Below are 24,460 nucleotides of genomic sequence, written 5' to 3' on the forward strand. Positions count from 1 at the left end.
TCCAAGGCATTGAATTCTGGATGGGTTAATAATAATATTTATCTTGATTGTTGTAGTAACAGTTTGAAACAACCAAAGTTTTCTTTGACTTTGCACATTCCATGCTTCACGTGTACAGGGCAGAGTACATTGCTATTGATTGGCCTAGATAATTTTTATTATGGACACGCAATTTTTAAATCATTTTCGTTTATTGAATTACCTTAGGGCTACAGTAGGCCTATTTAGAATTGAAAATTACTAAAATTTAGAATGATCCAAATTTATGGAAATCGAAAATGTGATATGCCATATGAAAAAAAATTAGTTTAAACAAAATATTTCTGGTAGGCCTACTGATAGTGTATTGCACAATTCTTACCTGAAACACATTAACTTGTAGCCAGCCTACTTTGATGGCTGAGATCTTTAATTGTATTGGATCGACATAGAATACTTGCAGGTTACTTATCTTTGATTGCCCGTATATACAGCTAAACTGCTTCATTACTTTTAAAAATACATTAAATTTCATAAAAGTTATATTAGACTTACTTGTGTATATCTCTATTATTAATTAGTAGACCTATAACAAAGTGGGCCTTTTCAATTAAAAAAAATGAATGGATTTTTTATTTTTTATTTTATTATTAGAAATAAATATGTTTTTTCTTATTGTATTGGCATAGAATAATTATACTATATTCATTGGATTGGATGGTGTTTGGTAGGTAGCTAGCCTAGCTAAACTGGCACAGGAGAACACAATTTGACTTTAAGTAATACGCATAACAGCCCTAACTTGTACTATTCTATCTAGTCGTGCAGGAATGTCCCTTTTGTTTGTTTTTTAAAAATTCTATTTCTTTCTATTTTCTAAATATTCGATAAACTTTACCAAATTGTACTATAAAAGCACGCCTTCTTGACAGGCAGTACACACGTGTGTTACCGATACTCAACAAAAACAATGTTTTGATGAAGATACCCCGCCTACTCATTACCATAAAAACGTAAACCAACGTAAACCAATCACACTTCATTTATTGTAGACTAATGGAGTTATTGTAGACAATATTGACCAACTATAGACTTTTGTCGACATTGTCCAATCAGAGGACAATTGCTGTAGACTCTAAACTGCACCTGCATGTGGGGTAAAAGTTATGGTAGAGCGGGGGACTGCGTTTGCGCAATAATGAAGATAAAATTAGAATTTAGTGTAAATATTGGAATAAAAGCAGAATAAACTTCACGCCCGCTCGAATAAACTACCCCATAGAATATCGTTTGGAAACTATATTTCTATTTTTAACTAGAATTCATTGACTTTATGATCTACAATTTACCAAGCGTTTAGAATGTAAAATATTTCTTCATGCGACAAAAGTATAGGTCGGTACTAGACGGCCTTACAATTATGTACTCCGGGTACAAACGAACATTTGAAGGTTATATAATTTATATACATATATTTATAGGTTATGTAATCACTTAACTGTGTTCGTATATATTTTTAATCCACACTGGAAATTTTAAGAATGAATTAAATGTGCTTCATCCTCAACAAGGAAGTAAGCAACAAAATTAATACCAGCCGATCAATGATCAATGAACTCAGTCGACGTCGAACCATCGTCGACGAATACGTAATTCATTTGTGAACTCGAACTGTATACAATTGAACTCCACAATGGGAATTTAAAGAATGAAAGTTTAATGTGATTCATCCTAGATCTCTCATCGACAAGGAAGTACGCAACATTATCTACCAGCCGATCAAGTGTTGGATCAGTATAGGATCACACACATCACGGGCGACGGATGCATATTAATTCATTTGTAAAATCAAACGTAGGTATTCTATACTCATCTTTTATCTATTATTCTATATTGATATTAAAAAGGATTCAATCATGTAAGTTAGGATACTAGTAAAATTCATATATATACAGGGGATCTATTCTAGTCTGATTGTTTCCAGAAGTTCTAGTTTTACAATTATTAGAGATACTACTTTTAGATAAAAATAACTAATCAACATAACCGATACAATATCTTTTGACTTAGTTGCCAGAAAGGGCAATAAGAAAGCAACGAGTTTTTACAGTCCCGGTATTTATCCTAGCTTCACATACAAAAATAAAATGTGACACACCGGAAACTCAAATAACTTCTTTAACAGGTTTAACGTTGTCATGTCACGTTTTATGAAATGATTCCTCATAAAGGTTCGGGTCTATAATAATAGAAAACAAAAAGAAAATAAAGCAAATAAACAAAAAGGAAGAAAGCAAATACCAATTTGCATACCATCTGAATGAGGTGTGATGCTCAAATGTTGATCTCCTCATCATATGTAAGCATTTAAAAAAGAAATCTCAGTTTGCAATTTATTTCACATTGGGATATTTTTCTAGCTAGATTGTCTAGCCTAAATTGTTTTTTTGCTATTAAATAATCAATATTGTTGTATCAATGTAACAGTTAAAGATGTATTGTCCCTTTGACTAATTCCAAAAAAATAAAAATAAAGAGATTTCAAAAAAGGTGGGTCATTTTGAAGTATCATAATAGTTATTAACTTTCACCAAAAAATTAGTCAAAAAAAAAATCATTTAGCTGAAATACAGACGTTTTTTTGTTCAAAAAATAACTTTGACTTCCAGTCAAAGTTTTTGATCAAAACATGTCCCATAATGCAACGCGCTTGTTTTGCTACTCTGTATGCATAATAATAAAAACTTCCTCGTGATCTGTGTGAAAACACTTTCTTAACAGTGACGAGTTGTAAACAATCATAATTAGCATCATGCTTAATGCATACTCGTGGTTTGAAATCTTTGTTTACTTTCGCTCGCGACGATTTTCCCGACGAAATGTAATCAAATTAATTTACCTGTTAATACGTAAACTTTTTGTTTTTGGGTCGAATTTTTTGTGTTTCAAGGGACAATACATCTTTAAGACGACAGCGACAAAAATAACGAAATGATTATAATTCTTATTTTTTTTTTATATAATAATACAAAATCAATTAATGGTACACAGATGTTCCATTCTTCACGTTAAAGATGTCAAGCTACTTGAGGTTGTTCTTGTTGGTTTTCAATTTGGTTGTAATTGTTAATGGCTACCGAAACTCGACTTTACAAGAATGTTATGAATATAATCCTTTTTATATTAATGGAACCCGAAATGAAAGTGAGCTACGATGTCCTGATCGATGTAACTGTAAATATTGTAAAGAATGGAATGGAAATGAACTGTATTATGGACACAAAGTTTACTGCAACAGTCTAGAACTAACAAACATTCCACTAAAGAATACAGTACCAACTGATGCTTTTTATTATAGCCTTAAAAATAACCTAATCACATCATTACAGGACAATTCTTTCTCTACAAGTTCTACTTTAGAATATCTTCGTTTGGATGCTAACCATTTAACATACACTAGTATTGGAAAGAATGCTTTTCGTGGTTTAAAGAAACTTAAAAATTTCTCATTGAGCGAAAACAAATATCTAAATCAACTTTTGGCTTTATGGTTTGTAGACTTAATTTCCCTAGAAAAACTGCAAGCAAGGAATTCTGGATTATCAACGATAGAAAGCAACATTTTCCAGAACTGTAAACAACTGAAAGAAGTACACATTACAACTAATAATATTGTATCGCTTCCAGCAAATACTTTTCAAAATCTTCCCTTGCTCAATTACATATATATGGGTAATAATAAACTTCCTTACATTCCAAATCAAGCATTTAAAGGTTCTGACAACATTTTGAAAATTGCTGTAAATGATAATCTTCTATCTTCTATTTCGGAAGATGTTGGTATACAAATGCTAAACAAGTTGCAGATACTTAATGTGATATACAACAAGTTCTCCTGTGATTGTGAGATGGTTTGGTTTAGAAACTGGATTCAAGTGACAAATGTCACAATTGCAAAGCTGAATAACACAAAATGCAAAGATGACACGAATCGCTACAAAAACTTATTAGATTTTGACCCAACAAGTATTGAGTGCCGAAAACTTGTCATGATTTTGAAGATTGTTATACCTTTCGCATCCATTGGTGTTATAATGGTCATCATTATAATTCTTCTATATAACTTCAGATATGATATAAGGTAATGTATTAATTTATTTTATCCATTATCAAACTAAATAAGCCTCCTTGGTGACATTTACTGTATTTTGTTTTGTGTATGAGTAATTATATGCATGGCATTTATAAGAATGCTACGAATATTCACAGTGATCGTTTGGAAACTAGATAGAATGGACTCGGGGCCACACACAATTTTGTATTTAGTTTCAAGAAGATCCGGATGAAGAGGAACATACATTTTTAAATGTTATTGAAAATTACGTGAATTCCTTTTTTTATTAAAAAAAACACTGTGACGCGAAACGCGCTATAAACCATTTTCTAATCCAAAGTAAATCAGAAGAGATTCACTTCACGGTGATTAACTATTTCAATTTCAATTCAGGTTCTGGATTCAACGAAGACGTCTTCGTAAGCAGTATGAAACGCTACAAAATCAAGGACCTCCTCCAATCAACGGAGACGACATACGATATGACGCCTTTGTATCTTATAACAGCAAAGACCAGGACTGGGTTCTTAAATGTTTGCAGCCATCGTTAGAGGACCGAAATTACAAACTCTGTATCGACTATCGAGATTTCTTGCCAGGAGAAGCAGTTGTTAACAACATATCAAATGCTGTAAAATATAGCCGGAAAGTAATAGTTGTGGTTTCTAGAAATTTTGCAAAGAGTGAGTGGTGCTACTTTGAGCTGGAGATGGCACGTATGCGCATGTTTGAAAACCACGAAGACATTCTAGTTGTGGTGTTACTGGAGAAGGTGCCATCTAAACACATGCCGATACTTTTGCATAAGATCCTGACCAAGAAAACGTATATAGAGTGGAATAATCACCCAGAAGGACAGGCGTTGTTTTGGAATAAGGTTGAAACAGCGTTACTATCACCTAATTGTCATAGAGAAAGAGTAGTGAATCTAAATTGAATACTATAGAAAAGTAGAATTGTTGCTTTAGCAACGCCTTATTTGATATAGGAAATGGTCAATACTGTAGGTATTATTATAGTTATAATTATGGAACTACTAGAAATGTCTAAAGTATAAATATAAATATAATTAAGATCTGAATACGGCAGAATTATTTGTTTTTTAACCTAATTAAGTGATTACACCAGATCATTTGAAGCTTAGATTTCAAAATGTGGTCCTTTTTAATAAGGTCGAAATGGCGTTACAGTCACGTCATTATAGAAAATTAGTAGTGAAAATCATCTAATGAAATCGTTGCTTTAAGATTCATCTAACTTTCAAACGTACATACGTCGTATCAGATTAAAAACATTACACTTTGAATTGTCATACAAAATACTCTGCACTTGTAGTAGTTTTAAGTAGTTTATACAAACAACAACAATAATAATAATAATAATAATCAAAATGTAATAATACTATAGAAAAGTTGAAATGTTACATAGTTTGTCAACGCCTTAGTTGATAGGAATGTTATCGTTATACTTATGAAACTATTAGTTGAATTATATTTGAATACGACATAATTACTTGGTTATTTAAAGCTAATTAAGCGATTACACCAGATAATTTGAAGCTTGGGTTTGGAAATTACTTATTCTTGAAAGAATATTATTTCACTTAAGCGACCAAGAGTACATTTTTGATGAATATATTTTTAACATTTTCCAAAAATAATTCAATATAATTCTGTACATAAAATTACATTTCAAAATAAAATTGAACTCAATGGTTTAAGAAAAGAGTGCCAAAATTACTGAATCATTTTAATGTTAGTATCGAAAAACACATTCTGACAAACTGCAACGGATGAACCGATTTGTAGAAACAAATATCGACGCAGCATACCAGACAAGATCTACAAGCCCCTGATCTAGTACTCTACAGCATACAATTTGTATTCTACGCTTGTGTGTTAAAAGGCGTAGCGGAAATTGGATTCCGAAAAGCAAATTCAAAGATCGAAAGTGTAATATTGAGATTTAGGTAATACCGATGTTACCAACAAGGAAGTACTCGGCAAAATTATAACTACCAGGGGTTCCACAGGGTTACAGTACACAACGCCGCACAATTCATATACTGTACAATCAAACGTAGGTATATTCTTTTTTGTCTTATTTATTTAAGAATATTATGGTAAGATACTAAAATTCATAGTTAATACATTCTAGGATGGTTACATAGGACTTGTTAAGGCCTGGAGGTAGGCTTGAAAAAATTCCGTATTTACAATATATGACTCATGGAGACACTGTTGGATGAAAAGCAATATGGTAAACAGTCATAAAAATAGCACGCTTACCATAACTCTAGTAGCTAGATCAACTTTCGTATGCACTTTGAGGTCCAGAGAATTTGACTTCAGAAATTGGTTTAGGATGGTCAAACAATCATTTTTGGCTTGGTTACACATTTTGAAAATGTGGCGAAAGGTCAAAAGGTCAGGTGAAAGGTTAAAATATCAAACACCAATAGGTCTCTAAATCTCGACAACCATTGGTAACAGCAAGGTGATTTTGGTCTCAGCAACCACTGGGACATTTTAGTGAAAAATGATAAAAAGTGCCATTTCTGACCTTTGAACCATTTGGTATCAAATTGTTGGAAATATACATATTTACATTCATTCTAACAGAACAAAAAACATACCTCTACACATCTTATTCTTATAAAAATGTTATGCAATAACTGATGCTTTAAATGTTTTCATCTATATATAAATTTACGTAAGGACAAAATTCAGTAAATCGCGCCTTACTTTTAGAATTTTTACTCGATGGTATATAAAGTTGGTTTGTACTTTTGGTACTGATTTTAAACACCTGATGTAACCCTGTTTACTAATTAAATTAAGCCAAACTGGCAGACTGAGAGATTGGAATGTTCCATTCATCGCAAATCAAAACATTTGTAAAAACGTAAATTAAATCTATCAAAATAGTATTTTTTTAAAGAAAATCGGCCTGTCTTCAACATTATGATGCTGTACTCGAGCAGTTCAACCGGTTTTCAGCTATTAAAAACAATTATCGTAGGAGGAGATAGGAAAATGCGAAGCGTCCTCGTATTATTGTGTGCGGGTATTTTTCAAGTTGGACATCCATTAGACAGTGTATACCACGATCGGAAAACACCCCTATTTGGGGCAAAACCTAAATTCGTTTTAATCATCAATAACTAATTATCTAACTCAGTTTAATTAGTAAACAGGGTTACATCAGGTGGTTAAAATCAGTACCGAAAGTACGAACCAACTTTATATACCATCGAGTAAAAATTCTAGAAGTAAGGCGCGATTTACCGAATTTTGCCTTATAGGCCTATAAAACATATATATAAAGAATATATTTAAAAATTGTTCCTCTTTGTACCTATCCGCTTTCCCATCCCTCAAACCTAATGTTACATACAAAACACAAATTGGGTTTCTTTAAATGAATCCAAATCAAAAATTTGGACTCATTTTGTGATAAGTTTCTCCTTCGGAAGTAATTCCCAGGGTGCTAATTTTAGTTGACTACATAAATCATCGTGTCTATTTATTCGTTTCTGTAAACGACAATGCATTATATAATAGTACATTTGAAATCGCCAGTTTTGTTACGCTGAAATTACTGTGTATTCGAGAACCATCTGTGGACACGACCTAGATGGTACGCGAGCCAAGCGAGCGTACCATCTAGTTATAGGAATTAAAACAAATCCTTTACTGTTCGTATTTGTACTTTTGGCTTATAATATTGCTAGAAAATATTGTTGACCTTGGACCCTATTTTTATTGATAGAAACGTCGAACTCAACAGTTCTTTTCAGAATGCTAGAAGTAACTTACCGTATTTATCCGAATAAACGCACCGGACATTTATTGTTCAGATGGGTGTTTAAGGGAGGGGTATTTATTCGGTGGAGGCATTAATTTTTTTTGTGTAATATGGTAACATGTATAATCAATTAACATCGTAATAAGAATAACTGGATTACACCTCCTTCATCCGGGTGCAAGTACAATCATGATATTGAAAAGGTATCGGAGACAACTATATATACCAATTCATTTTCATCATTCTGTATGACACAGTTGTATAATATTTTGAATGTCACCGACAAATTATACATATACTCGTCTGTTCCCAGTGTACATAATAAAACAATATATATTTCTGGAGATTTATTATCAATACCACTAGAAACTTAGATTTGTTAGTAAGTACTAAGTGCATTGACAATAAAAGCATCAGAAGTGTATTTTAAAATGTCATAGATCATGATAAAATCATACTACAACACTACAGTACACAATGGTGTTTTCAGGAAAGCTGGACATATTGTACAATAGTAATGAAACCATATGTATTGGCATATATATTCAAAAGACAGTATTGATTGTTGACAAATTGTAGTCAGAAACAAACAGATGATAGAATAAAGATTCATAACAATTGTGTAATCGTGTCTTATATAGTGTCTTAGGATAATGATGTGTCATTGTTTTATATCATTATACTGGCACCTGGAGAGGATTCGTTAAATGGAGCTTGTGACAGTGTCACTTTTATTTTAAAAGACAAAAGCATAAAAAGGAAAATGCATCATGTAAAGTACCTTTTATCAGTGAGAAACGAATTATATATCATTATTAAGATTAGAGTATTTTTGCAAATAAACACCCGCTTTGAATAGAAGCCTCCTACGCTTCCCCTCCCTTCGATTTAAACTCCCCGCCACATGCATATACACAACAAGACCATATGGCTGCAGTCGCGTGCTCAAATTTGAGTTAGTGTTTACAGACCAACCAACCGACATAGTGAGCTGTAGAGTTGCGTTGCATGCGACTAATAATTGTATCACAACACATTTCAATGAATATCATAATCTACAATTTACCAAGCATTTTATATCACTTTTTGATATTAATTGTGTTGTATTTTTTTTATATCTGCTGTAGGTAGTATTTATTTGATTATACATGTTACCATATTACACCAACAAAACAAAAATATATGTTCCTTAAAAACCTTCTGAACAACAAATACCTGGGGCGTTTATTAGGATGAATTCGGTAAGTTACTTCTAGCATTCGGAAAAGAATTCTGTTGGGTTCAACGTTTCTATCAAAAATCGTCGTCGTAAATTTTTATCGTCCTCGGGGGTCAACAATACTTTCTAGCATTATTATGAGCAAATGTACAATTACAAACAGTAAATGATTTGTTTTAAATCCATCCTATAATGAAACAATTTAAAGCATGTTATTGCATAACATTACTGTCCAGGGATAAGTTGTGTAGAGTTATGTTTTTTGTTTAAAACAATAACATTAGTAATTAATAGTATTTCTGGTCATCTTTTATCCAAATGCGCTATTAGAATGAATGTAAATATGTATATTTCGAACAATTTGATACCAAATTTCAGTTTCTACGACCACTACGACCAGTACTTGCAGAGATATGAAGATGCCCTGATATGTGGGTCAAAGGTCAGAAAGGGCATTTCTGATCATTTTTGACTAAAATGCCCCATTAGACACAAGCCCATTTAAAAATGGTCAATTTTGAACGTTAATGTGCTGTGTGTGTGTATGTGTGTCACCTGTAGACATGCAACTGAATACCCTCTAGAGACAACGTGACTTCATGGTGGTACAAATGAGAAATTCTTTCACAATCTGTTGATTCGCGTCAATCAATCAAGGGGCGAGAATCCAAAATCGTTCAACCGTGAGCCCTCATAGACTCTCTTTTTCCCAACGTTTTTTGGGTCCAGCAGCTGGGATCTATAAATTATAGTCGAGTTTACAAAGTCGCAAAACTGTCGGCCTTAGATACAATAACTGCTGCTTGCTTTAGCTTATGAATGAGTAGTCCTCATGGGACGTAGCTGGGTAGAGCAGCAGCGTGAAAAAATATACAGCCACAATGCATCCATGATTATTTTAAGCATGTATGTAGGCCTACATTGAAATTACTTGCATAGGCCTACAGTGTATCACACCAGGGTCAACAAGGAAGCAAAATTATATATTAACCACTTTCTGCAAATAGGCCTAGTAATTAATAATGTAAAATAAATACGCCTACCGCATTTACCTACAGCTTGATAGAATTAACATGTAAACACATGTAACAACAGAAGAAAAGTATCACACCTCCGTTATGGCATGGTGTTGTTAGGTGTAATAGAGGTGATTATATTAATATTTTATGAATTTTAACCACTATGGAAGGTTTAAGCCTATTGTAAACATGAAATTAAAAGAAATATTAAGGAAAAAATAGAATTTTTAATATTGATATAGAAAATATTAAAAAAAATAAATAAAAAAGTAAATAGTAATTTGCATTATAATTTATAAATATTTTCATCGTAAATGAAGGTGAAAATAAGTAAATAAAAATACAGTGCATTTATTGTTATAATAATTTTTTTTTTAGAATAGAAGAAAAGACAACATTTTTGGTATACCTACAGAATGATACATATTGTTCACGTTTCTTTAAAGATGTCCACTTATTTGAGGCTTTTCTTGTTGGTTTTCTATTTGTTTGTAATTGTTACTGGCTACCAAAATTCAACTTTATGTTATAAATTTAATCCATTTTATATTAATGGAACACAGAATGCAAGTGAGCTACGATGTCCTGATCGATGTTATTGTAAATATTGTCAAGAATGGAAAGGAAACGAACTGTATTATGGACACAAAGTTTACTGTTCAAATCAAGAATTAAAAACTATCCCGTTAATGAATGAAGTACCGACTGATGCTATATATTATAGTCTTAAAGATAACCAAATTGTATCTTTAAACAACAATTCCTTCAGTACAAGTCCTAATCTAGAATTTCTTCGTTTGGATGACAATCATTTTAAATACACGCATATTGAAAAGAAAGCTTTTCATGGTTTGAAGAAACTGAAATATTTCTCATTGAGTGAAAACAGATATTTAAATAAACTTTTAGCCTCGTGGTTTGTAGACCTTATTTCCTTAGAAACACTTCAAGCAAATAACTGTGGGTTATCGCTAATCGAAAGCAACAGTTTTAGGAATTCGAAGCAACTGAAGGAAATACACATTTCAGGTAATAACATTGTATCGCTTCCGACCAATATTTTTCAAAATCTTTCCTCGCTCAATTACATATATATGGATAATAATAAACTGCCTTACATTCCAAATGAAGCATTTAAAGGTTCTGACCACATTTTGATAATTGCTGTAAATGACAATCTTTTATCTACTATATCAGAACATGTAGGTATACAAAGTCTAAATAATTTACAGATACTTAATGTAGCATACAACAAGTTCTTGTGTGATTGTGAGCTTGTTTGGTTTAGAAACTGGATTCAAGCGACAAATGTCACGATTGAAAAGCTGAATAACACAGAATGCAACGATGACAAGAATCGCTACAAAGAATTAGTAGATTTTGACCCAACAAGTATTGAGTGCCGGAAACTTATCAAAATGTTGAAGATTGTTATACCTTCCGCATCTATCGGTGTTATAATTGTTATCCTTATGATTCTTCTGTATAACTTTAGATATGATATAAGGTAAAGTATTATTTTTGTTCATCAATTACTAACTAGAGCCTACAATTATCTATTAGTGCGTTTGTATTACCGTATTTGTTTTGTGTGTCGTATTCATAAAAATATTAAGAAGGTAACTTTTTTTTATGACGACTAATAGACTCGTGGCCATACCTATTTTTAGACTCGTGGCCATACCTATTTTGACTTTAATTTTAAAATTCTTTTTAACGTTAACGAAAATATAGTTGAAATTAAATTAATACAACAAATTGTAACCATCTAAAACCATGTTTCAAAAGCAAATTATTGGAAACTCACTTTCCGTTTACTAATTATTTTAATTTCAATTCAGGTTCTGGATCCAACGAAGACGTCTTCGTAAGCAATATGAAACGCTAAAAAACCAAGGACCTCCTCCATTAAACGGAGACGACATACGATATGACGCCTTTGTATCTTATAACAGCAAAGACCAGGACTGGGTTCTGAAAGTTTTGCAGCCATCGTTAGAGGACCGAAATTACAAACTCTGTATCGACTATCGAGATTTCATGCCAGGAGAAGCAGTTGTTAACAACATAGCAAATGCTGTAAAATATAGCAGAAAAGTACTACTTTTGGTTTCGAAACATTTTGCAAAAAGTGAGTGGTGTTACTTTGAGTTAGAGATGGCACGTATGCGCATGTTTGACAACCACGAAGACATCTTAGTTGTGGTGTTACTGGAGAAGGTGCCATCTAAACACATGCCGATACTTTTGCACAAGATCCTGACCAAGAAAACGTATATAGAGTGGGACGATCACCCAGAAGGACAGGCGTTGTTTTGGAATAAGGTTGAAACAGCGTTACTATCACCTAATTGTCATAGAGAAAGAGTAGTGAATCGTAAGTAAGATCAACGAAATTAGTATAGTATAGTAATATAATCCTGATTATTAATTATTAATAATTATATTATTAATTATTATTTTATTTTAATTTACTATTTAGTCAGTATTACTTACGGTAAAAGCATAATTTCGAAACAAAGCATTCTGAGGTGTGAATAAAAATATTCAATTTAGCAAATAATTGGTATGTGGCTATTGACTACATAACTACTATTAACCTTTTGTTTTGTTAGTGTACTGTAGATTTAGGCCTAAGCCTATCTATATATAGGTAGAATTATTTTTTTCTAAAATGTCATACCAAACATTTAAAGTTTGAGAATTGAAAATTACATAATGTTACTGTCGCTTGGCAAATCCTTAATTAAGTAATACGTTTGTTATTAGGTGCAGAAAAGTGTAATCTCACTCTTTCTTCTTTTGTTAAAACGAATGATTAAAAAGTAAAACAATAATGTCCTAATTATATTTCCTAATGTATTTTTTTTGGTATGTAGGCCTAAAGCCTATAAACCTTTGTTTTTGTATTGTAGTAGTGTAGATATTGAGATTTATGTCGACCTATGTATAGGTAGAATTAGTTTTTTCTAAAATTTAAAACATTTAAAGTTTGAGGATTGAAAATTACATATGTTGCTGTCGCTTGGTAAATCCTTAATTAAGTAATAGGTTTATTATTTTAAAAAGGTACAGAAAAATATAATCTCACTCTCTCCTGATAAAACGAATGAAAAAAGTAAAACAATGGTGTCATAAATATATTTCCTTAAATTTAGCCTGAATCGCAAATTGCACTCCAAATTGCTGATTGTGTGGCTGCATTTTGTAAGTCATTATTCAGGTTGTTGGCTCTAATATACAGGTTGTCATTTGAATCCTGGATATTACAGGAGTATTCAAGATTGCGTGATGCTCTGAATCGTGTACTTGAAGTTAAGCGGAGGTCCAATAGCGTGCTTTGAAAGTGCCCATTGTCACTTCTCTACACACTAAATCAACGAGTATTAAAATCGTAAATACAAGATTCCATAAATTATGTATGTTTTAAAAATAAAATCCTGTTTATAAGTTTTGAAATAGATAGAGGGCGGATGTCTCATACGTCGTATACGCAACAGCAAGTTATACAAGCTCTAAGGGCTATTGAAGAAGGACTGAAATAGGTATACAGTGCCTATAAACAATACAAGTTGTTGATTAATTGATTTTGTCCAAACAATACAAATTCGGTCCGAAGTGGAACACAAATTCAATTTGTATTTATCCTGGAATTTCAATGTTTTAAAGTTTAAAAGCAATACCTCTGTGATTCATTTCGTTAATTGTTCTCATTTCATTAGAGTAATTACTTTCTATCCGTAATTAAATGGCAACGTTTTGCCAAAAGCTTTTGTAGGCCTATTATGCCATTTTTAATCTCAAATTCTTTTCCCGGGATAATTGAATATTGAATCAAAAAAATCTCTCGTACTTTTGACAAGGTAACCAATAAAGGGGTTGGTTCTTCTAACTTACCAAACGTTCTTGTAAAGTTTTGTTGTACTGTTCTGTATGTGTACTTGGAACAACTAAACTGAAAGTGAGAAATTAAAATTGTATACTAATGTGTAATTACGAAACAATAACATCAGATTAACTCACTCAAAAACAGAAACGATAAACTGTAACGTTCTACCTAATGACCTCCCAACTTACAACACGATCTACTACTAGCTGTTTATTTGTGACCCGTGCAGTGCTGCTACCAATGGGGGCTTACTATCAATGGGGCCGAGTTTGTTTATCAGATCCAGCGATACGGTATGTGTTTTGATCGTCTTTATGTGTGTTGTTATTCAAAGTATTAATTAATTTTCAACAAATTTGTTAAAACAAACTAAAGTTATCACAAAGGCAAATTTAATAATTCCTGGTTGACTACTTTAAACTTTATAATTAATAATAAAAATGATTTCAGGTTTGTTGAAAATGAAAATTTCATATTTAAACCTGAAATAATATTTTAGTCTTTATAAACGTACCTTTATAATTAATAAACCAAAACTTCAGTGCTGACCTCCTCTAGTAAGTTCTGTATCAGCATTTTCTAATATTGTTTTCCCACTAGCAACTACTTGATATGTCATTTAACATAACGAACAAACGTAAAATTAATCTAGTTTTTAAATTCAAACTTTCCGTCTATTAGATCTTTACTAACTAAATAAATCATTATCTCTATGGTATATTTCAATTTTTTGTTTCAATTTACAATTTTCCTCATTTGCCTTAATGGATACAATATATGTGAGGACACGTATTTCTAGTTGCATCTGGATTTATTGAAAAATATTAATTCTATATGTAATTTGAAAAACCTTAAGTTTTTATTGACTTAAGTAAAATGGGTAATGTGCAAGACATCCAAACTCACTAGGATTTCTCTATATTAGACAGTTTCTTCTCTATTTTGGACACGATGCGCCATCTATCGTAATTGTCGTAATTCTGGACAAAAAAATCCCATTTTCAACAAAAAAATCTCTTTCATCCACTCCACAGCCGATAAAAAAAACAAAACAAAATGAACATGATTTAATTCGGTGTGCGCGAAATATTGAAACTTTAGCAGGGTTAATTAGATAAAAAAATAATTTACTAAAGCCTATGTTTCAAGATTAAGAAATAAGACATTGTATTTAACAAGGCCATATAGATGGCTGAAGTCGCGTGCTTAGTGTTTACCGACCGACCGACCAACCTACCAACTGACCGAAATTACTGAACATGTTTAAAAATGTTGAAATGTTTAAAAACAGTTATATTTTTTTAATTTACACGTGCGTAGCCTGTCACTTTTGACGTGCTCGTATAACGTAATTTCGAGTTGAAAAGTAAGTCAAGAAAACAGAAATCGGGCAAAAAGAGTGCGCAACAACATTTAACGCGCAGTGCGCGCGCAAAAATCTGCGCACTCATGGCAATTTTGTAAACGCTTAAAACGCCTGAAACGTACTCTTATTTCGTCGAAAATAAATTTTGAAAATTTTAAGCGCGCGTACGCATGCGTTACATGCGCTACGCACGTAATTGTATTGCCATATGATGATTTATGCCCTGAAATTTATGAGTACCAAATTTTATTTAATTGTGATTCATGGTTGTGAAGATATGATTACAAACGTGATTTAGTTAAATCGTGCGTAGACCGCGTAATTTTTTATTGTGTACCGTGAAAACATCAACATCGATTCCTGGCCATAAGGAATATACTGTGAAAAATTGACTTAGCTAGATTAAACTGATATCAAGATAAGGTCAGAAAGCGATAAAACGCATAGTGATACCGGACCGACAGTCCGACAGTCCGACAGACCGACAGACCGACAGACCGACAGACCGACCGACCGACCGACCGACCGACATAGTGAACTATAGAGTCGCTTCCACGCGACTAAAAATGAACACTTGATGTATTTTTTTTAGATGACCCTTTTGCTGCGTCGTAATGCGCCCCATATTTTTTCGGTGAGTTTATGGTAGACGGTTGTAATGGTAGTTGACGGTTGTTGATGGTGGTTGACGGTTGTTGACGGTAATAGAGATCGAAAACAGCACATGTGATTGTTGCATGCTTCGCCCGCACGCGATTTTTTTTCCGTACGAGAGTTCCTCCATCGGTTCGTTTCGGACTCAATCGACTCTCTTCGGTATTCGGTAAAGTCAGCTCACTGATGCGTGACAACATAATACAAACATTTACAAACCGCGAGCTAATCAAAGAATTCTTTGCTAATACTTTCACACAGGCTCTCATAATAGTAAAATGAATCTACACTAATACGAGTTTTGATGACATTAAGTAATAAATACTAGGCCTACTTAGTAATTACATTAAGAACCCAATAGCATATTGAAGATATTTAGGTCTACGACCCAATAGTAGGTCGTATCAGATATTATTTTTTGAAGTTGAACCATGGAGGTATAAAATACCTCCATGGTTGAACGACCTTTTGTCACGAACGAGAGGCTCTTTTCTTATCGTTTATGGTATTGTAGCTAGCCCATGGCTAGCCTAGCCAAGCTTGTGTAAGCCTATGCAAGGTATTACTTTTGAATTTAAAATGATTATGTACAGTAGGAATTCCTATGCACAGTGTATGTTTTTTATACCTTTTAAAATAACATTATTAAATTAATATTTATATTGTAAGGTAATGGAAATTTTACGTTAAAGGTGTACGTATTAATTATCCCCAATCTTGAAAAATAAAGATTTCAGACTTTTAATATAGGCAATTTTGGAGTTTTAATTAAGTTATAGGCCTACAACTAATATTATTGTTTATTATGTGTATATGTAATTTGGAAAATCATAAAAAATACATGCAAAGTAAAAAATATTCAATTACGGTACTGACACGACTGCAATAGTACAAATACATTTAATAAAACGCATTTTCCATGAAGCTTATAATTATATAAATAAATATAAATATTTGTAATCTTAGGTCTTGGGTCTTAGCTTTCGTGATCTTAGGTCTTAGGGGGTCTTAGCTTTCGTGACACCCTACTATCATCTTGTCATGAAGATCGGTTTTCTGTATTCCATATTCTTGATTTTATTTTTTTTATTATGGTTTCTGAAATAAATTTTTTTTTTAAATTGTTCATTTTAATTCGAAATTTCCACCGGCCAAGATATCAATAATTATTAAATTAACACAATATTAAACGCTTTATAAGCAAGCATGTGTTTCTACATTACAACTTACAAGAATACATGTTACTAATACTAGGCCTATAATGTATACAATTTTTCAAATGTTACACTTAAAAACCTGAAGAAAATTTTAATTTTCTTGATAAAAACATCTGTTAGTGTTACTTCTGTACATATAATTTCTAACCTACTACTGTACTTCATCTTATTAAAATAAAAAATAGTACTGTAGATGGAAATGTACTACATTGAATTTGAAGCACACGTAGCGTAGTGCTAGGCTAGCTAGGCCTTGCTTGTGACGACCAACAAAGTGCTGCTGCTGTATGTGTGTTACTGTTTGTGAATCTGATGGTACATACATTGGTTTGTGGCTGCCTATACAGTATTATATTATTAAAATTCTAGGCCTATTATTATTATTACAATGACGTTCAGTACTACTATTAATATTTATTATTATATTTACAGTGAGTATAGTATTAGCCTCTAGTAGTATGTACAGTATGTATAAATCTGTCACTCGTGAAAAAAAAAGCTGTACTGCTCACGTTTTGTCTTGTGGTTGCTGTCACGCATCAGTGAGCATCGGTGGCTTACCGAAGAGTCGATTGAGTCCGAAACGAACCGATGGAGGAACTCTCGTACGGAAAAAAAAATCGCCCGCCGCACGTCACACACACCTAGAATCGCTTGTGTCGTAACCGTCGGTATTTCGTTTAAAAACAGGCCTGCAATGGCATCTTTAGAAGAGCTATTTTCTTCCTTAGTTTTAGTATTTCTTCCGCAGCACTGTTATGATGAGTTTTTCATTAATTTCAACTTCTTTAATGGTAAGATTAATAAGATTATTAATTAGGAGGCCTAGCCTAGCATACAGTAAGTAGGCCTAGCCTGGCCTAGCTAGCTAGGGCTAGGCGAAATCCGCATAGCCTAGCCTAGGCTAGGCATATAGGTAGGCTTAGTATGCTAGGCTTAGCTAGATGGTAGGCCTACTCTAGTAGAAGCCTAGGTAGCTGGGAGGTATTAGTTATTACTGTTTTTAAAGAAAGTATGAATATACAGGCCATCAAGTTGGAATAGGCCTAGCAACTAGATACTTCTTCGATAAGGTCAGGATTGGCAATCGTACCGTCAGTAAGTAACTTATTTTAGACTAGGCCTAGGTGTAGTAATAATTATTGGGCTACTACTACTCTAGCTAGCTAGCCGCTAGACTACCCCTAATAAATCGTACTCCTAGGATACTACTAGAGGCCTCTAAGTCTACTAGAATTTTGCATTTGCAAAAGGTGTTTTGAAATGATACTACTACTACTAGGCCTACTATTATTTATTGTGCTGTCAAAAATATGTCGATATCAAAGGGGCCAAACCACCAGGAACTATAATCCCCTACTTTAATTTGGAATTAATCATATAAAAAATTGAAACTGAAGGAAATTGTATTTTCCCAAAAGGTGATTTGCAAAATGAATATGTCCAATCAAGCAATGAATTCTATTGCATACTGTACATACAGTGTATACTGTACCAGCATAATAAACTTCATACTTTGCTATTCTTTAATTAAACAATTTGTACCAGCAATTTTACTTTTTTTATTGTAGTGTTGATCAGAAATAACAAATTGTGATGTTTTATAAATATTTACATAAAAAGATTACTTAATTTCTATTGAAATTATTAAGCAATTGGCATTATTATAATAGCTAGTTACAAAAATTATGTTCAATTGAACTAAAATTTTGATTTTCATTTATTTCAAGTTCCTTGAACCTTTTCCATTTACTGTTTATAAATACTGTAATTTGTAATATTTTATCATTTTAAATATTGTTTAGATAACTTTTACTGAATTTAGTTAGTTAACTATGAATAGTTTATTTATTTTATATATGTTAGATAATGCAAATGAATTATTTACAAAATATTTTGTTTTCAAAATTTCTCCTCGTATTTTTTCTACTATCTGTTATTTCCTTCTTTTCATGAATTTACTGTCTGCCACTCTTTATTTAATTTGCATCAGAATGTTGATTGTTGATGTTCAGTATATATTACATGAAAAAGATAATAATTTAAATAGATCGTAAATAATACAAGTTTGCAAGTTTCTTCACTCTCAGCTCACAAACTTCCTCATCTCTTATTGGTTTGTGCATTTAATTTTTCAACAGAAGCAGCTAAAAATGTATCTAAATCTTACTATTTTTGTTGTTATAGAAACATGTCTGAAGATTGCATTAACAAAAGGTCTTGGGATTGGAATCATTGCAGGCTCTGCAATGGGTAAGAGTTAGTGTAGTATTTGTACTGAAGCTGTATATAAAGTTACTACTAGTAGTACTACTAGTAGTACTACTAATGTAATAAATAATAATTTGCAGATATCTTATACTGTAAAACCTCAAACTAAATCAATTCTTTTAATATGATATGATTATAAGACGATCATACATTTCTCGAAAAGAAGCACATACTACTGTATCCCGAAAAGAAAAGATTTCGAGTTAGCTTCTTTTCAAGATTACTTTTGCAAGCCACAGTGTACCAAATGCATGTTCAGACTAACATCCTTAACCCTTTCAATGCGTATACCCGCTACTACTGTGTATAAACAAATGTCATTGAACTGTGCATCCCAGCATGACCAGATATAGGAAAAACAGTTATTTAATCGTATTTGCCTATATAAACATACCTATAAACTTGAATATATTTGCAATTCATTAAAACTAGTTTCCAGCACAACATGTGCCCTCTATACCATCTTAAACTTTTCAATTCAATTTGCGCCCTCTATATACTTTTCTATCACAGTAAAATGTTGTTATTTCTCCAATTTTCCTTTTTATTATTGTTTCATTTTTTATACATACCCTCATCATTATGCAGGTTGGTAAAAATCATTCCATAAGAAACCTTTTCAGTAAAAAAACTGTTCTTCCAGAGGGAGCTTATATTTTGTTTGATCAAATCTTGAGTTATCTCCTTGTTACTGTTCTTGTAATTTGTCTTCTTCTGAAGACACATGGCCGTCATTGACAGATACTTAGTATCAGTTGACTTCACTGATGGTTTACTCGAGATCCATCTTTATATCCTGCTATACACTTTCATGTTAATTATTGATCTTATATAACATTGAGAATACGAGCTACAGTACGTTACATATATCTTGGAATTAATTATTTGTATAATTTCTTTAATTTATAAGTTAAGATTCCTCAGATGCTAAAGATAATGAAGGCAAGAAGTGGTGAAGGTATCAGTGTACCAGGCAACCTATTGGAGATGTTTGCAATCTCATCCTCATGGTCTTACGCCGTTGCCAGAAGCTTTCCATTCACGTATGTAGTAATTATATTCATGTAAAATTAACCACCACTGAATAAAATTTTATCAAATTCATTATTTTATGCTACTAAAGAAATATTTCCTCTGTCACAGAATGAAAATATAAATTTGTTTCCATTGCCTATTCTATATAATAACAATAACATTAATTATTTATTAAATAACAATAACAAACACTTTTCTACTTTAATTCAATTAATCCGCTACTATTAGATGGTAGGCTCGGCCTAAAACGTATGTGCATATGCGCAAAGAAAAAAAGGCAGCATTTATACAAAAAAGCAATACATAATAGATATTGTATACATTATTTATCATTAGTTTTAATCATTTGTTTTCAGTGCTTGGGGCGAGGCGTTGTTTCTAGCTATTCAAACCAGTATTATCATTGTCCTCTGTTTGGTGTATGCTAAGAAGTCATCCTATGCCGTAGTTTACTTGGTTATATACACAGGTGTCATGTATGTTCTATTATCTGGCCTCACCCCAGTCAATGTATTAGCAACGTTACAGGCTTGTAACATGCCGGTGATGATTGTCTCTAGAGTAAGTACTGCATGTTATTGAGCACAATATCAATAGCCGATTAAAATTCACAGTTAGTTTTCAGAGGCATAGCTGTCTGGGGTCTGACAGACCCTGGTGTTGACCTAAGAAAATTTGGAAAAATAGAGCTGCTACCTGTAGGTCCCTGGAAATGGATCTCATGAATTAAAGTACTTCAGCGCCAACATGCCTGGTTTAAAAAATGGAACTGTTAGGTCCCTGGAAATTGGATTTATACTTTGAAATATGAAATACAATTATAAGCCTCTAGCAGGATAAGCCCACCATGTTTGGGGTGGAGACAATTTTTAAAAAAATAGAGTTGCTAAGCACTTATACTTATATTTCACATTTGGTGTAGCCTCTGATAAAAAAACTAGCAATTTTTAACACAGGTCACAGTAAGATTGACATAGATTTTTTACATAGTATCTGTCAGACAGAAAGTCTCCATTATAAGTTGAAAACTTCTCCTGCATACAGAAAGCTTTTCTGTATATTGAAAACCTTTCCTGCATACTGGAAACATTTCCTGCATACCGAAAACTTTTCCTGTATACTGGAAACTTTTCCTGCATACTGGAAACTTTTCATGCATACTGGTAACTTTGCCTGCATACTGGAAACTTTTCATGCATACTGTGGAAATTTGTCTGCATACTGGAAACTAAACAGTTCCTGCATACTGGAAACGTTTCCTATATACTTAAAACTTTCTCTACATATTGGAATATTTTCCTGTATATTGGAAACTTTTCCTGTGTACTGGAAAAGTTATTGTATACTGTAGTTTCCAGAGTGTAGCGAAAGTTTCCAATATATACAAAAAAATGAAAATGTCCAGTAGGAAAAGTACATAGAGAAAGCAAATCATGTTTGTATCCCACCTCCTTCTACAGTATGTTGCATTTGACACAGGATTAAAAACCCAGGTGTGATACTGAAAATGTTACTTTTATTTTTTTAGATGATCCAAATTGTGACAAATATACGTAATGGACACACTGGCCAATTGTCAGCCATCACAATGGTACTGATCTTCCTGGGTAGCGTAGCACGGATATTTACATCCATTCAGGAAACAGGTGACATGGTCCTTGTATGTGTCTTTATTAGCTCATCTACATTTAGCGGATTAATAGTTCTTCAAATGTTCTGGTATTGGAACGTTACTAACGAATATTTGAAGCAAAAGGCTAAGGTTGAATAACCAAAACATATTAAATAATTTCTTCTAGTTTCATAAAATAATTTTTTTTAAATTATTCATTTGAATTTTAAACCAAACACTATGGTTCTTATCAGTGCACACTAAATTTAGCCTGCAGAAAAAAGTTTTATCAGTCTGTTTCGTTTTTTGATGGTGAAAATAAAAAATGTCATTATTTTTATTCTCTTCTGTTTATATATTTCACAATGTTTCAATATGTAATGTAAAAGTTTAGGCCTAACTAACAAGTTCTATGACTGGCTAGCCTACGACATAATTATGACCTGTTGACCTTGCATACATACAGCGCATGCCATTAAATTCTAGAGATAAAAGTTTCACGAAATCCTGCACCAAAACTGAAAGATGCCGACATAAACCATAAATGTATTTCTCATGGCCTAAAGAGCTGGTCAAATTTATCAACTTGTGAAAATATTGCCATTTCATATGATTAATGCATTGTTAAATTAATTTACTAGGTTATCTGGCAACATTTTAGAATTTAAAAAAATGGTATGGTCTATCATTTATGAGATTGTACATTTCTAACTGTAATGAGGCCGTATACTGCAGTCGTGTGCACAAATTTTAGTTTGCATTTGCACATGACTAAAAATGAATGCACATTTTCAGAAACATGCATTGATACTGAATGTAATCCCATTGAATCATATGTTAATTCAGAACTTTTTAGCTAACTAAGGAACAAAGTACGCTATAACAGTGGGCTTTTCATTTATTACAACATAATAAATATGTTTATTATAAGATTATTATTTTAACATAAATGAATAAATATTTATTGTTCAGCCCAATAAGAAGGCTGACTGCCTCTAAAACGTATAGGCTAAACAACAATGTATGCAATAACAGTGGGCTTTTCATTTTTCACAACATAATAAATATGTTTATTATAAGATTATTATTTTAACATAAATTTATAAATATTTATTGTTCAGCCCAATAAGGAGGTGACTGCCTCTAAAACGTATAGGCTAAACAACAATGTATGCAATAACAGTGGGCTTATTATTATTATTATTGTTATTATTAAATTATTATTTTAAATATTTAATTTTAATGTTTGAACACAAATAATATATAAACGATTTATCTTAATTAACATGACCAGTCTCTTAGTCATTATCTACATTAATTATGGAAAGAACTAGAAAATACAGCATGTCCTATCATGGATTTTAGAAACTTTAGACCTACATAATATTTTAATGCAAGTTTAAACTTTAAAAATATATTTCCCCCCAGAAAATTAATCTATGATGGTCAATAAGCTTCTGCAGACAGGTACAAAATAACAACCATCTGCTAAATTCATTCTTACTTTGTTTACAGCAAATCTGGCTTGTTACATAACCATAGAGTTATAAAATGTATAACTCCATGCAATAACCAGCTATGAACCCCAAGTACCAATCTTTCTACTTTTTATGCCGTTTATGCATTACGTCATTCTATTCTAATTAATCACACATAACGGGTTGTAACTAGCGCCATCCCATAACTTTAAAAGTAATTTCAATGTATTAACAATTGTATTGTAATTTTTTAAAATACTGGTTATATAGTGGGGTATAGCAGTTCCAATAATTTACAATGAAAAGGACCCACCTTGAAGGCTTATCTAAATATGCTGCACCCAACGTTTAGTAGAAATATAGTTACAGTGTCCGCTTTTAAGCTGATTTAAAATTCCATGTCTGTCGCCCTCTAATGAGTATAGTTTATATCATGGTTGTGGTGACTACCAATCAAAAAGTAAATAATTATTTTTCCCGGAATATAGTTTTGATGAATAAAAAATAAATGAATCAACTAGTGTACTTTGCTTTGTTTATTTGTATTAACTGTATGCATATGGTATTTTAAACCTTAACACAAGACGCGGAATACTCGCTGTTTATAATAATCTAGTGACTTTCTGCCTGAATGGTCCTCATCTCGTTGCCGTGTCGTACTTGGAATAATAGAAACGAACCGGGGGTTCATATTATACAGATATTGACTGCTTAGAGGTTAAATATAAGATTTGACATCCCCGAGGGAATGATATTAAGTTCGAGGGAATATATATTTCCCGAAGCGCCAGCTGAGGGAA

The 24,460-nt window shown here is 32.3% G+C and overlaps 3 protein-coding genes across 3 annotated transcripts; all 3 read left to right on the forward strand.

The window, feature by feature from the left end:
* Positions 1–1,718: 1,718 nt before the first annotated feature.
* Positions 1,719–5,818, forward strand: LOC140048755 (toll-like receptor 2). Its single transcript, XM_072093532.1, has 3 exons — positions 1,719–1,833; positions 3,031–4,120; positions 4,487–5,818. The coding sequence occupies exons 2-3, from the start codon at positions 3,054–3,056 to the stop codon at positions 5,028–5,030; spliced, it is 1,611 nt and encodes a 536-aa protein (XP_071949633.1). The 5' UTR covers positions 1,719–1,833; positions 3,031–3,053; the 3' UTR covers positions 5,031–5,818.
* Positions 5,819–9,132: 3,314 nt separating this feature from the next.
* On the forward strand, positions 9,133–14,342 carry LOC140049790 (toll-like receptor 2). Its single transcript, XM_072094738.1, has 3 exons — positions 9,133–9,141; positions 10,702–11,645; positions 11,980–14,342. The coding sequence occupies exons 1-3, from the start codon at positions 9,133–9,135 to the stop codon at positions 12,521–12,523; spliced, it is 1,497 nt and encodes a 498-aa protein (XP_071950839.1). The 3' UTR covers positions 12,524–14,342.
* A 3,485-nt stretch (positions 14,343–17,827) lies between these two features.
* On the forward strand, positions 17,828–24,177 carry LOC140048605 (mannose-P-dolichol utilization defect 1 protein-like). The gene is made up of 5 exons (XM_072093356.1): positions 17,828–18,058; positions 19,452–19,517; positions 20,446–20,578; positions 20,927–21,131; positions 22,099–24,177. Exons 1-5 carry the CDS (start codon positions 17,962–17,964, stop codon positions 22,339–22,341), a joined length of 744 nt encoding a protein of 247 aa, XP_071949457.1. The 5' UTR covers positions 17,828–17,961; the 3' UTR covers positions 22,342–24,177.
* The last annotated feature ends 283 nt before the right edge of the window (positions 24,178–24,460 follow it).

Source organism: Antedon mediterranea, chromosome 5 (genome assembly GCF_964355755.1).
Source record: "Antedon mediterranea chromosome 5, ecAntMedi1.1, whole genome shotgun sequence".
NCBI classification, from domain to species: domain Eukaryota; kingdom Metazoa; phylum Echinodermata; class Crinoidea; order Comatulida; family Antedonidae; genus Antedon; species Antedon mediterranea.